General features: G+C 39.8%; 1 protein-coding gene across 6 annotated transcripts in view; it reads left to right on the top strand.

Annotated features, from left to right (window-relative positions):
* Window positions 1-14,549, top strand: part of clmn (calmin) — a 108,533-nt gene that overhangs the window by 77,987 nt on the left and 15,997 nt on the right. For all 6 annotated transcript variants that reach the window (XM_008108113.3, XM_003214331.4, XM_062968437.1 and 3 more), the window contains 3 exons: window positions 6,615-6,707; window positions 9,927-10,117; window positions 11,878-12,071. In XM_008108113.3, the coding sequence (XP_008106320.1) occupies window positions 6,615-6,707; window positions 9,927-10,117; window positions 11,878-12,071 (478 nt within the window). The remainder of the gene's footprint in view (window positions 1-6,614; window positions 6,708-9,926; window positions 10,118-11,877; window positions 12,072-14,549) is intronic.

Genomic DNA, 14,549 nt, shown 5'->3' with positions numbered 1-14,549 from the left:
CTCAAACTGCACCTCATCTCCCCCAGCTAGGGCATCAGGCTGAGCTAGAGAAGGCTGATTTAGGAAATAGCTGAGGCATGATCTTGTCTTCCTAGATATTATTAATACTGTCACTGGCAGCAGAAGAACTCTTGCTTCTAGCTGAGCATGTTCTGCCCACAATGAGGAAGTGTTGTATGAAGGCAATGTACCCTGGGTTCTATCATGTAGAGTGAATCTCTGCATAGCAACTCAGGATCCTCATGTGAGCTGGCATTCAATATTGTTGTTATATATCTGTAACTGTTCTGCAGTGTGCATATTCCTCATATGAAATGCTTGACACAAGAAGCGTTTTTGATATAGGAATTTTGTATTTTTTTAAAAAAGGCTTATGGAATACCAGTATATTCAACCCCCCACATTTACTAGAATTAGGGGAATAGATCCCCATCAAAATGAAAAAAAAAGCTAATTAAAAACACTTTTTTAAAAAACTGAGAAAACACCTCTTTAGAAATCTGTAAGTTCTCCAACACAGCTCTGTCATCAATTTCCAGTAGACATTAAGACACTGGCCATGAAGTCACATTGGAGGACCTAAAGATTCCTAGAGGCATAATATTAATCAGATTCACAAATAATCAAATCTGCAAAAGTTAAACTCACAAATGACTGTATACTGTATTTGGATATACATACATAATGAGATATTTTAAAGATTCAACTCAAGTGTAACATAGAATTCATGTATGCTTTTATATATACCTTATATGCATAGGCTGAAAGTAATTTTATATAGTATTGTTAACAATTTTTGTATGAAACAAATTTTATCTACATTGAATCATTAGGAAGTGTCACTATCTCAGCCATCCATGTGGACAATTTTGGATTTTAGAAGATTTCAGATTTCAGAATGCAGTTAAGGGATAATCAACCTGTAAGATTATGTTAAGGGATAATATTTCTGTACGATTATGTAAATGACACCCTAGCCCACCTTAACAGTCAGGAGTTGGATCAGGAGAAGGAGATTCTATTTGGCTTTCTATCAGGGTGGAAGGATGACATTGACTAACATCGGTGAGACATGTGACATGAGAAGTAGGACTTTTGTTGCAAACAAGGAGAAGCATGGAAACATCCTCCTCTTTGCAGCACAATTGGAAAGTAATGTCCCTGCTTTGCCCCGTGTGGCTGCTGGCTCTTAAGATGAGGTCAGAAGGGGCTGGGCCAGAAGAGGTTACTTAGATTCACAAACATAGCAAAGTTGTCTAAAATATGTAGAATATTGGCAGTGATTTTTAAAACTCCTAACTTTTGGTAACTCAACCTAGCAACCAGTGTGTAAAAAAGTATTAAAATTAAAATATGAAAATACTATAAGTGAGTCAATTAGCTAAGAATGCCGCCCCCTGCTCCCGAACCCAGTTTGGATTAGAAGTGCATTATGTTCCAAACACCCACAAGCTCAGATGGCACTTCCAGTGAATAATGGTTCCCAATCCACACATTTTGGGTGCCAGAAGGCAGCGTACAATGCGAAACCTGATAAATCTAGTACAGCAGCCCCGAATAGGCATAATACAGCCAACTTAAAGGATGCAAAGTATGAATGCCTAATCGCATTAACATTGAACAATTCAAAGAACTGAAGGTCAAGCTAGTAATTATACTAATGCATAGCAGCCACGGGTCTTAATTTCATCCCCCTGCTTCCCCTAGTAGTTTGTATACCTTGATAATACAGTCTTCTGCATTTCCCTACTCAAATTGGTAGAGCTGGGTAAGAAAACATGGGATATTTTGGCAGCTGTCCAGTCTGATTTGTGTGAAATTGGCATCCATGCAAATCATAGATCAAGATATTTTTGTATGTGTGCTGGGGGGTGAAAGAATGTTGTTTTGCCAGCTTTAGGAATATGAATCTTAAAAAGCATTGCCCTAACATGTGATGCTTTAAAACCCTGAGATGCATATTTCTTTCAGGAACCACGACTGACACATAGACATATTCCAAAAACTCTGAAAACACCAAGAAATGTATGAAAGAAATAAACACGAATGACTTCAAGCTGAAGTGCTAACAGAGATGGATCTTGTGCAATTTACTGGAGAAAAGGCAGATGGGGAGGGAGATGTATCTCTCACTCCCAAATCCTCTCCTGAAGTTTTGTCAGCTCTTCCCTTGACAATTTTAATCATAGATATCTGAGTAACCAATGTGAGACAAGAATGATGGCTAAATCAACCTTTGTTCTGATCCTCAAATGTCTCCTCCTGTTTATGGTTAACAGTAGAGTGAGTTATGGGAAATGAGTGGAAAACTAAACTGGTGGCAGCTAGCTTTTATAACAATGAGTTTAATCCTAAAAGAATTTGTTAAGAATGCTCCTGCTCGCTGAGAAGCTACTGTATTTACTTAAGTCTAGTGTGCCATGAAAACTAATTCACACCTCAATTTTGAGGTGCTCATTTCTAAAAAAAAATTGATTTCCCTCACCTAACCCCAAACAAAACCCCCAAACCTTGCCCAGGGAGGGAAGTGCAAGCCACAAGGGATGATAGAGAGTAAAGCTGCACACCACAGCAAAAAGCTGCAGCTGCGGGGGGTGGGGGGGTGGGGGCTCTAAATCAGGGGTCCCCAAACTAAGGCCCGGGGGCCCCATCGAAGCCATTTATCTGGCCCCTGCAGTGGCAGCTTCCTCCTCCTCCGCTGACAAAGGTGCGTGTGGCACAGAGTAGGAGGGAAAGGCACACACCTTTCCCATCTCCTCCCTCACCTGGTGCGTTCCTTCCAAAGCTTTGCTTGTTAATAATGGTATTTTAATTATTATTTAATTAATAATTAATTAATTATTAAGAGGTGCTTTACTAGTGCTTTTGGTGCACAAAGGCAGAAGGAGGTTGGACTAAATGGCCCAAGGGGTCTCTTCCAATCCTATTTATTATTTTTATTATGATTATGATTAACATTGAGGCTGTATTTATTCCTTTCTGGGTTTTTTTCTTCAAAATAAGATATGTGCAGTGTGCACTGAATAAGAATTTGTTCATAGTTTTTTTTTTGTTTTTTTTAAAAGCTATAGTCCAGCCCTCCAACAATCTAAAGGAACTGTGAGCTGGCCCCCTGTTTAAAAAGTCTGGAGACCCCTGCTCTAAATCTTCGCTCTTCTTCTTGCCAAACTAGGCAGCCTTTGTGCGCTGCTGCCGCCACTGCACCAGGATCAAGTTCTTCCTCTTAGTCAAGGCAGAAAGAGTCAAGGCAACTCTTCTTCACTCCCCAATTGGAAGCTCTGCCCCCCCCCTTCATGCGCGGGCCATGCCGATAGAAGGGAGGATCAGGGGAGGTAGAGCAATGTGGCATGCAGTGCCTCAATGCCGCCACCGTCCTGAATGTTGCTCTGCCCAGCAGGCAGTATGATACTCAGCAGGCTCCAGAAAGAGAGGGAGGAAGGAACTAGGGTGTGCATGCAGCTGGGTCTTGCACAGCTGCAGGCCAGATCCGCGTCCAGGAGGGCGGTGGCAGTGGAATTGAGGTGAGGCATGCTGTGTTGCTCTGCCTGCCTTGACTAAGAGGAGCTTGAGACTGGTGTTGCGGTGGCAATAGCAGCAATGCGTGAAAACTGCATGGTTTGGCAAGAGGGAGGAAAGGAGTGTTCGGATTTAGAGGGATGCTAGAAGGAGGGGGGCAGTTTAGGTGCGATTCTAATGCACCATCAAATCTAATGCGCACCCCAATTTTGGCTAAACAATTTAGCCAAAAAAGGTGCACATTAGAATCACATAAATGTGGTATATTACTCTTGCCAATGGTTAGTAAGATCAGCTTCTGTTCCATTATCAGAAGAATGGCATTTATATAACCACTGTATGAGAAATCTGATGCTGCTGTGGATTGATCCAGCTGAGATCCCTTAAAGTTTTATCTTCAAATTAACAAAGATGTGCAGCTACCGCAGGGCATTGAGTGCCTGTTACCATTGATAAACTTAGTCCCTTTTCTATCCCTTATGGTAGGACCATGGGAAAAAAATCTTAGTGGTGGCTACTAGTCTTGTGCTTTCAGAGTAAACCTTGCCCCGTTTTGTGTCCCGGCTTTCGTCGGGGGCTCTGATCCATTTTCGAGAGCCTCCCGAAATTGGGAGGGTTTTTTGGATTGGGACTTTGAAATACAGACCATTATGTGGGGGGAGGGGCTTCCCACCCACTGGCTTCCCACCCACTGGCTTCCCACCCACTGGCTTCCCTTCCTGGCATTCTTCTTCCCCGGCACCTGCTGTTGCTCCTCTGGAGTACGAGGCACTCAGCTGCAAGCATCCTCTGGGCCTGCCTGCACACCTCGCCTGCAGGCAGGCAAAAGTGCACCTGCAGACCTTGCCATTCACCACACATGCCCCACCACACACTCTGAGTATGTGTGTGTGTGGCGAGGCCTGCAGGCAGGCCTGAAGTGTGCCTGCAGCCTAGCTCCAGGCCTGCCTACATGCAGGCAAGGAGGCAATTTCCACTCAACATGAAAGCAGATTTCCAAGTGAGGAGGGAGCTTCTTGTTTCGTGCTTCCAAAGAAATGGAAGACACAAAAGAAATGGAATAAACAGTAGGAATGAATTTCACGTACATGACTAGTGGCTACTTCAGATTCTAGAACTTACCTCCTAATCAGATGAGACTGTGGTCTTTCTTACTATGCTTTCATATGCAGGCAAATATCTTTTTGTTTGGTAGACATTTGAGAGGTTATTGCTCAACGGAAAACTTTCTGTTGTTGCTGCTGCTGCTGTTGTTGTTATCCTGCTTCATCTTTCTAAAAAGAGACCCAAAGCTACTAACACTAAAAACAATACAGTATACAATTTAAAATCTAAAAAAATTACAAATATTAAAATAGGATTAAACAAGCTATTGAAACTATTTAAAATGAACAGTTAAAACCATTAAAACTGTTAACAAACTATTCACATATGTTGTTAAATGTGTCGTTCTTTTTTTTCATGGTTTGCTTTTAGTAGCTTTTCATTTTACGAACAGTTTATTTATCAATAATTGTAATAGATTTTTTAAACTTTTATATGAAACTTGTTAACAATATCTGCATTTCTTTTTGTGAACTGCCATACAAGTTCAAGACTGAGGAAAAGTCAAAGAAAAAGGAGGAGGAGCAGAAGGAGGGGAGGAAATAGTACTTCAGTATGACTTCCTTATCTGCAAACCTGACATCGGCAGTTTCATTTCTCTCATGCGCCAATAATATCCCCCACACCCCAGAAGTGTTTTGTGGGCCTGTCTAGGTCCTCAAGTGCTATTCTCTTGCAGCTTCTGATCCAAGTATACTCAGAATACAGGGTTTGTTATTAATCATAATTACAGGTATCCAATGGGGTCTTGGGATGTTGTATCAGCAGATAGTGGGTCATACTGGAGTAGTACTGGATGGAAAACTTTTAGAGATCACATGCAGTATTCTAATGAAATGATGGTAATGCATTCTACTTTCAAGGAATCCTTTTAGTGTTGATGTGTTTCTTAACATTACACTATACTGTTGACTATACTGCTGTCACTTCACATTTTTTGGGGAAAAAACCTTTATCATGCTCATGTCTAGACATTGCTGGAAAAAGACCAGGTAGTGGGTTGTGAGGCTTCTTTTTCATGAAAACCTCTCTATCATTGAAAAACAAATACTGATGTAATTGCAGTTGGAAAAGTACTTTTCTGCACAACGACCTCTAGGATCCTCCAGGCTGGGAGATTCAGGAAACTGTCATGCAAAAAAGAAACGTTTCCAAATTCTGTTATCATCTGTTTTACCCAAATGGTAAAATTTCAAATTTCATCATAAGGGGAGTACATCTATTGCTTAAGGTTCCATCTCAACAGCAGAACGTCATCTCTTCAATGTCCAGACTTAATACTGGAGTGCATGCTTACTGAGATCTGTTTTTTCAGATCCACAACGGTTGCTACTGTATATTAAAGCCAATTCACACCACAGCAAACTTCCCTCTCGGACATTTCTCTTGACTGGAATGAGCCATCACTTCACATCAGTATCATGTTGAAAAAGCAGCAAAGTAGATTCAGATACAGGAAATTAAGTCTATTTCATCATACTTGATGCAAGCCAAAACGTCGCCCGGGGAATATTTACCCTGTACAATTAACAAAGTTTGACACCACTGTTGCTGTCATGTTTCCATGCTATGAGATCATGGAAGTTGTCCTTTTACAAGTCTTTAGCCTTCTCTACCCAAAAGTGCTAGTGCCTCACCAAACTATAGATTCCTGGTTTCAATGGCAGATAAAGTGGAGTCAAATTGTGTTTATTCTATAGTATAGATTGACTCCTAGAGTAACCGTGAAATGCAGGCATTGCCTCTGTGAGCCTTCTCCGGTTCAGCACACTCTAGAAGTATTGCTCCCATAAACAGCTCCCATAATGTGCAACCACCATGGCCATGTGTAAGGGGAGTTGCAGTCTGTCACGTCTGGAGGGTAACTGGTTGGAGAAGTCAGTTCTATATTTCCTCTGCTTTTTAGAATATGCCTTCTGTAATTAATGTTCCATTCCTGTGCACATCTTTTTTATATTGTATATTTTAAATCTTACAATCTCTTTTTTTAATAGGTAAAGCTGGTTAGCATTGATGCAGCTGAAATAGCAGATGGAAACTCCTCTATGGTATTAGGGCTGATATGGAACATAATCTTGTTTTTTCAGGTAAAAATAAAAATGAGACTGTAATTGTTTATTCGCTGTTTCTATGACATCTTCCAACTTCAGCAGACAAAATAGAATAGAAATTTAGAGAGAGGTCAGAGAATGAAATAAGATTTGTGCTCTCCTTTGTATTTCCTTTCTGTGTCGCTCTTTATTTTGCTGGAATTAACAATGCTGTAAAATCTGGGTAAACTGCAAGAACGGCTCAAACACCTGAGCCTCATTATACCTTTCTTTCCTCCCCTGCTTCTGATTCCTTTCCTCTCAATTGCTCTCATAAATGAATCAGATTACATGAGTCCAGCTTTGCATGTGTGCCCTTGGCTCCTGTTCCAGTCCAAGATCAGATGAATTAATGTGTGTGTGTTTGCATACAGAAATGTCTGGATGACTCGTACATTAGACCAATGTAGATTCTGATATCTGTGCTCCAAAAAAAGCTTGAAAGTAATGATAGAAAAGCCTTTCGTTGTGTTGCTTTCATGGACTGAGACTGAAAATGAGATATCCTAAATTGAACAAAACAAACAAATATCTTGAGCATGCCTGTCTTTGGCTATTCTAAAAATCTAGTACAGTACATATAACTTGTCCCATCTTTTAACCCTGTGTAAGGGATTGGAGTGTATGCTTTGGACCAGGTATCTCTGTCTGCTCACTCACTCCTGGGATAAGTTTTGCCAACTTCTCCTTGGTTAGTTTTAAACCTATCATAGTTTCACCTCAAAATATGGCCAGTACTGCTCAGGTTCCATATTGTAGCCATAGTGTGAATGAAAGGGAGGTATGAAAGCCACGGTTTTAAAACTTTAAAATCAGAATTAAATAAAGAGCAACACTCAAAAAACAGGGGAATTCCAGACAGGAAACAACTGCAGCCAGCTAACACCTCCCAACAAAGGGTTTGCTCAGGCAGAAAGCAGCCAGGCGTTGAAGTTGCAAGGCTATTCAATGCTAATCAAGCTGGCCAATTGCAACATTCACACTTGCCTCAAACAGACAAGAGTACTTTCTCCTGGGCATTCCATGGATATATAAACCCCACTTAGCTAGTTTCCAACGGACCTCACAACCTCTGAGGATGCTTGCCATAGATGTGGGTGAAACATCAGAAGAGAATGCTTCTGGAACATGGCCATAGAGCCCGGAAAACTCACAGCAACCCATTTGCTATTGCTGTGGTTTAGTAAATGAAAGGATGATGGATTTTGGACTGGAGTGACAGTTCTTTACTGAGAGAAATGTACTGTTTGTCCTCACTATGGTGCCAGCATGCACCTGGCATGTTGCTATTTAGTAAACAGAAGTTAGGCAACCATACTATTCAGGCATGATGACAATCAAAGGGAGGAGAGGCAATTTAGCGTTGGGTTAGGTGAGTCTGTACAACCATAGTCTGTTGTTGATCTATCTCATAACCACAAAAGAAGAGATTAGGACTTTTAGCCTTCACAGAGCAGACAAATGCTACCTTTTTGGAATACTACTCTCAGAATTCACAGTGGAGTTGCCGATTTAATTATTCATGATTGTTGTATTTGCCACCGCCTCTGCTGTTGTCCTATACATGACCAAAATAATTAAAATAAATAAACTTTGTTTCCTGTCACCATAAAAAAGTTCTCTCGAGGCATTTTCTAGGTCCTCTAGTGTGATTTTGTGATCAACTTCCAGTAGATATGAATTGATCATTTATAGAAGGGTTGTGATACTAGACTGAAAATCAGTCCATTCCATTCCTATGTTTCTATGAAGTCATGTTGCCACCTAATGTGCTCCTAGGATTATGGGTTGCCCATCTTTGTTCTACTGGATCACACTCTCTTTTGTAAAGGGAAGAAACATCAACTTATAAAAACTTATAAAAGGGCCTATTCAACCTTGTAAAACCTGAATCAATATTGGGCCACAAATGGTTATACCATTCTGATGTTACCCTGTAAAGCATTGCAAGGGCCAGCTGTAGCACAGCTGGTTATTAGCCAGCTGCAATAAATCACTACTGACCGAGAGGTCATGAATTCGAAACCAGCCCAGGTTGGATTGAGTGCCCAACCATTAAATAGCACCAGCTTGTTGTTTACCTAAGCAACCCAAAAGACAGTTGCATCTGTCAAGTAGGAAAATTTAGGGATTGCTTATGCGGGGAGGCAAATTTAACTAATTTACGTCACCATAAAAATGTCCAGCAGTGTGCATGCAGAAGAATGAGGAAGTATTCCATCAAGGACTCAGAGTCACAGTGGATGATGAAACAGCAGCTCCCCCTGTGGCCGGAATCAAGCATACCCTCATGATCTGGAAATGTTAAATAGCTTCTGTGTTTCTGTCTGTATGCTGTATGTCTAATGGCATTGAATGTTTGGAATGATGGAATATAAATACTGTAAATTTTTTAAAAAAATCATTTTTCTTAAAATGGCACAAAAATTGACCTTAAGAAATCTTTAGCCAGAATCAAATATTTAAAATGTTTTCTTTTTTGGAATCCCAGAATCCATCTATCTTTTTAAATTTATTTACTGCATTTTTACCCTGCTTTGTCTTCACCCCAAAGGGGACTCAGAGCTGCTTCCAGTTTGGCAATAATTCAATTCCACATTGCAACATAGAAGCATACAAAATATATAACATGTTAAGCATTGAAATCTTGAAATAACCATATAAATACATTTAAATAAACTGTTAAAAAGTCACATAATCCCGTAGTCATAGTCCAAGCCAAATTTATCTATATTAACTCTGTGTTTGCATATTGCACTGTGATTGTACTATTCCCCAAATGCTTCCAGCTTGGCCACATCGTGCCTGGGGTTTCTGAGAGCTGTAGTTTAAAAAAAGTACGGTAACTGTTCTGAGCTCTGTCCCAGAGTCACACCATCAAAATTTCTTGTTTAAAAGCAGCTGCTTGATTAGCCTTTAGAAGCAGACACTTTTAAATGAATCTAATGATGGTTATAGAATCCAGCTGCCCAGACTAACATGAGTCCCCTTTTTGTATATTATTAAGGAACAAGTACTTTCCGATGGCATGAAATTGACCGCAGATGACCTCTGGTGTTTAGTTGAGGGCTAGTTTGCATGAACTGACTTTTTTGTGATGGCTGCAAGCAGTCACTTGTCCGAAGAATTGAATAGTGTGCTTCCTACCCTGAAGGCAGTGTGCCGGAATGATGGATTCTTTGTTTCTGACCCTGACTGTCCTCTTTTCCCTGACAGATTAAGGAACTTACAGGCAACCTCAACAGGAACTCTTCTTCTTCTAGCCTGTCATCGGGGCCCAGCGGCCCTGATTCAGACACCTCCCATCCCAACACGCCTAATGTGGAGAAAAACATGTCTGTTGGAGTTAAAGATCAGCGGAAAGCCATCAAAGCCATTTTAACCTGGGTTCAAAGGAAAACAAGGAAGTAAGTCTATTCCTTAGGGAAAAAAATAGAAGACTTTTTCATCACAACTGCACACTATACTGATGGAAAGGGAAAGACATAGAATAATCTAGTGCCAACAATAAAGTAAATTGCAGTTTTGCTCATTTCCAGCTAGGTTGAGCTTTGCAACAGGATATTCTGTCCTATTATTTTCCACAATGCTGTGTGTTGATAACAAGAACTGGAAAACATTGGGATATGGGATTCTGGGTAGTCAAAAAGCAACCTGTTCATACTCTGAAAAAAACCTTGTTTTGATTTTTTTTTCCTTATACAGGCAGTCCCCGAGTTACAAACATCCAACTTATAAACAACCCCTAATTAAGAACTGCAGTGAGAGAAATCTACTTCTTGGAAGAGAAATTCACTCCTGAAAGAGTTATCATGGAGGAGAGGTGTCTCCACCGAGGCTTTAGCACCAATCCTTGTTTCCATAACAAGCAAAATATTTCAAAATACAATGATTACAGGGACAGAATGTGCAGCAAAATCTCTGAGCAGGAGCACAGGCAGCAAAACAAGCACCATAGGGGCATTAACCTTTCTCTATGCTATCCAAAGCTAATATATACACATGTTTGGTCGGAGTTACACTTAAAAATGTACCTGTTCTGACTTAACATGCAAATTCAACTTAAGAACAAACTTGGGGACTGCCTGTAGTTTCTTGTTATTCAAAAATATTTTTTAACTTTTGCAACAGATTTCAGGGTAAATCAAAAAGAAATACATACACACATATGTGTACACACATATACATATGCCTTTTTAAGCAATGTTTCCTAATATCTATACCATAGTTGTTCCTAACGATACCATTCCCTCCTCCCATTGTAGTGATTCCCCTGTAGTTTCTATGCATAAATCCATAGGTGTGCATGCATAATTTCATTAGAATAGGTGTGCCCGCTTTTTGTACAAATTGGGATCTATGATTTAGTAATCAGAAAATCCATGAACATGTTATCAAGAAAGTTCATCCTGCTTCCTTCTCCTTGTTTGGGTTTTAGCCAGAAAGAAAGGGCCATGCTATAATCCAGGATGATATATGGTTTTTAAAGGCATTATTAGTTAGAAAATAATCACACACACACACACACACACACACACAATTATTTTCTAACTAAAAATGCCTTTAAAAAGAGGCTTTCCTGAGCGTAAAACAGCCCAAAAGCGTAATAATGTGATGAAATTGCATTATCTCCTGAAGAATTTTTCATCAAAAATTCTAATTTTGATATCTGGTGGGTTCCAAGAAATGACTTTGGAGGGCATATATTTCCTGTCACTGGTATAATCAAATTAGCTGGGATGTCTAGTTTTTGAAGAAGCCTTATGTAAGCCAAGTTCTGCCACCTCTTATCTTTCCCTCATCAACTGACAATAATAAGGTAAGTGCTCCTTGAAAAGATGGACTGTGAATGTGACTATCTATCCCTTCACTCCTGTATTCCAAAATTATTTTTGAATGGAATACAAAGTCTGAAAATCTTCTAGTCCTAAACATTTTGAATAAAGGAAGCTTCAATATTAACCCTCTGCCTGCCAATGTTGAATCCCCATATGCACCGTAAATTGTTCTAGGGTCCCTGATGGTACTTTCTGTGAGCTGATCTATATACAGAAAGCCAAATATAGAGTCAACCTGAAGCAATCAGAAAGGAATTTCATTGCAGTCGTTGTTGCATGTCACAGGAATTTTGAATAAGTTTTTTTCTGTCACTCCCCTCTTTCTTTAGGTATGGCGTTGCAGTTCAGGACTTTGCCAGCAGTTGGCGAAGTGGCCTTGCATTTCTGGCTGTGATCAAAGCAATAGATCCTAACTTGGTGGACATGAAGCAAGCTTTGGAAAAAACATCCCTGGAAAACTTAGAGGATGCCTTTACTATTGCACAAGACTATCTTGGTATTCCTAGATTGTTGGAGCCAGAAGGTAACCTGTTTACGTTAGAATATCTTCCACATGCATTTTGAATTTACAAGCTCCAAAGGCAACAATGCAGATGGATCAAGCACTGAACCATTTGGGCACTTTCCTTCACTTAAAAGAGCTGTACTTATTTTTCTTAATTCTATAGTGAAAGGGTACTGAGTCATTTCACACATTACAGGAATTATGCAGCAATTCAACAACATATTACAGAATAGATCATTAAGCAATACATAAAATGCATATTGAAACAAGACAGTAAAACATTTATCTTAAAAATCATTATTATCATATAATTAGAAATATAAAATCCAACATGATACATATATTAAATATCGCTCATTATTAAAAACAGAATTAAATATTGGTCTGCTTGCTGTGTCCAGTGATTAAGTTCTCTAACACACTGTTGTGATGCTCAAATTGATAAATAGATGTGCTATTTTAAAGCTGGGATGAGCAAAGTGTGGCCCTTTGTTTGTGTGGCTGCAAACCCCCTCCAAATTTCCCCAAAACACAATTTTTTCTGGCCAAAATGGGAGTTAAACTGCTTCTTCTGAAAGTGTCCACGAGCAGTGGTTTATCTTGCATTGTTTAATATTAAAAATTAAAGTTGATCAAAACCAGAAGTGGGTGCTTCAAGAGAGAAAATTGACCCTCTACATATGCTGGAATTCTTGTTATAAAGAAGCAGACAAATTGCTTTGAAACTAAAGAACAAATACTCATCCACCAACATATTCCTTTGAAATACTTCTGAACACTTTGGATAGATAGCATTCCTGAAACCCCTTGTTAAAATATATACGAAAAGATGCATTTTGTGTGCCATTATATATGTGTGTTTGTGGGAGGGGGGCGCAGCCATGAATCAATAGAATCATACAGGTAGGTCAATAGAATCTTGTATGTATATGTGTGTGTTTTCTAGGACATAAGGAAATGAAATGAAATCCAAAGATACAGAATGGGGAATGCCTGGCTCGACAACAGTACTTGTGAAAAAAATCTTAGAGTCCTCGTGGACAACAAGTTAAACATGAGCCAACAGTGTGATGTTGCGGCGAAAAAAGCCAACGGGATTCTGGCCTGCATAAATAGGGGTATAGCATCTAGATCCAGGGAAGTCATGCTGCCCCTCTATTGGTCAGACCACACCTGGAATCGCACTGTGTCCAATTCTAGTCACCGCAATTGAAGGGAGATGTTGACAATCTGGAATGTGCCCAGAGGAGGGCAACTAAAATGATCAAGGGTCTGGAGAACAAGCCCTATGAGGAGCGGCTTAAAGAGCTGGGCATGTTTAGCCTGCAGAAGAGAAGGATGAGAGGGGACATGATGGCCATGTATCAAGATGTGAGGAGAAATCATAGGGAGGAGGAAGCAAGCGTGTTTTCTGCTGTCCTGGAGACTAGAACGCGGAACAATGGCTTCAAACTACAGGAAAGGAGATCCCACCTGAACATTACAAAGAACTTCCTAACTATGAGAGCTGTTCAGCAGTGGAACTCTCTGCCTCAGAGTGTGATTGAGACTCCTTTTTTGGAGGCTTTTAAAGAGAGGCTGGATGGCCATCTGTCAGCGTGCTTTGAATGTGATTTTCCTGCTTCTTGGCAGAGGGTTGGACTGGATGGGCCATGAGGTCTCTTCCAATTCTATGATTCTGTGATTCTATGAGGGCTCTAGGTGCACTTTTGAGACTAAGTGATATATTTCAGCATATGTACATGTGAACATCAAATTCAATGGATGAAATGGACCACAGTCCATGAAAGATTGTGTTGAAAAAAAATCATTTAGTCTCAGAGGTAAAGTACTTATTGTATTGTGAGTTGTTGTGCAAGTTGCCAAGTTGTCCTTGACTTGTGAAGATCCTGTGAATAAGAGGCATCCAAGACAAACTTGGATTTACATCCCTGCTCAAATCTTCAGAACTCAGGGCCACGACCTTCTTAATTAAATCAATCTGCCTGTCTTATGTTTTTCCTCTTTTCGTATTATAACGTATATTACATTTTGATTATTGGAAAATAATGTGCAAAAAATTTGAACTGTGCTAGATATAAATATATGATGGTACTTGCAATGCTTGCCTGTTTTGACAATAACTGAGATAGCGTGCTTCTATTTTCTTAAATAATGCTTTTCTGTCTCAAAGTGAGCTTATTTCCTGAACAGAAGGGGCCTGTATCTGACAAATATGCCCCATGCAGAGAATGAAAAAAAAAAACAACAACATCAGAGTAGCACTGGGGTGTGTATTGGTATTTTCCAGCATGGTGAAAAGTAGCTTTAGTTAGGATGGACCTGGAAAAGAAAATGAAGACACTGTTATGAATCTAAGCATAAGATAAAGATGAGGGCATTAATATTAGGAATAACCTCTTAATGATAAGTGCTGTTCAGCAGTCATAAATTATTTTGGAGGTTTTTAAATAGAGCTTAGATAGCTGTTACCAAGGAATGCTTTTAGCAGTCAAT

The sequence above is a fragment of the Anolis carolinensis genome, chromosome 1 (assembly GCF_035594765.1).
Source record: "Anolis carolinensis isolate JA03-04 chromosome 1, rAnoCar3.1.pri, whole genome shotgun sequence".
NCBI classification, from domain to species: domain Eukaryota; kingdom Metazoa; phylum Chordata; class Lepidosauria; order Squamata; family Dactyloidae; genus Anolis; species Anolis carolinensis.
This window is presented reverse-complemented; position numbering and strand designations above follow the sequence as displayed.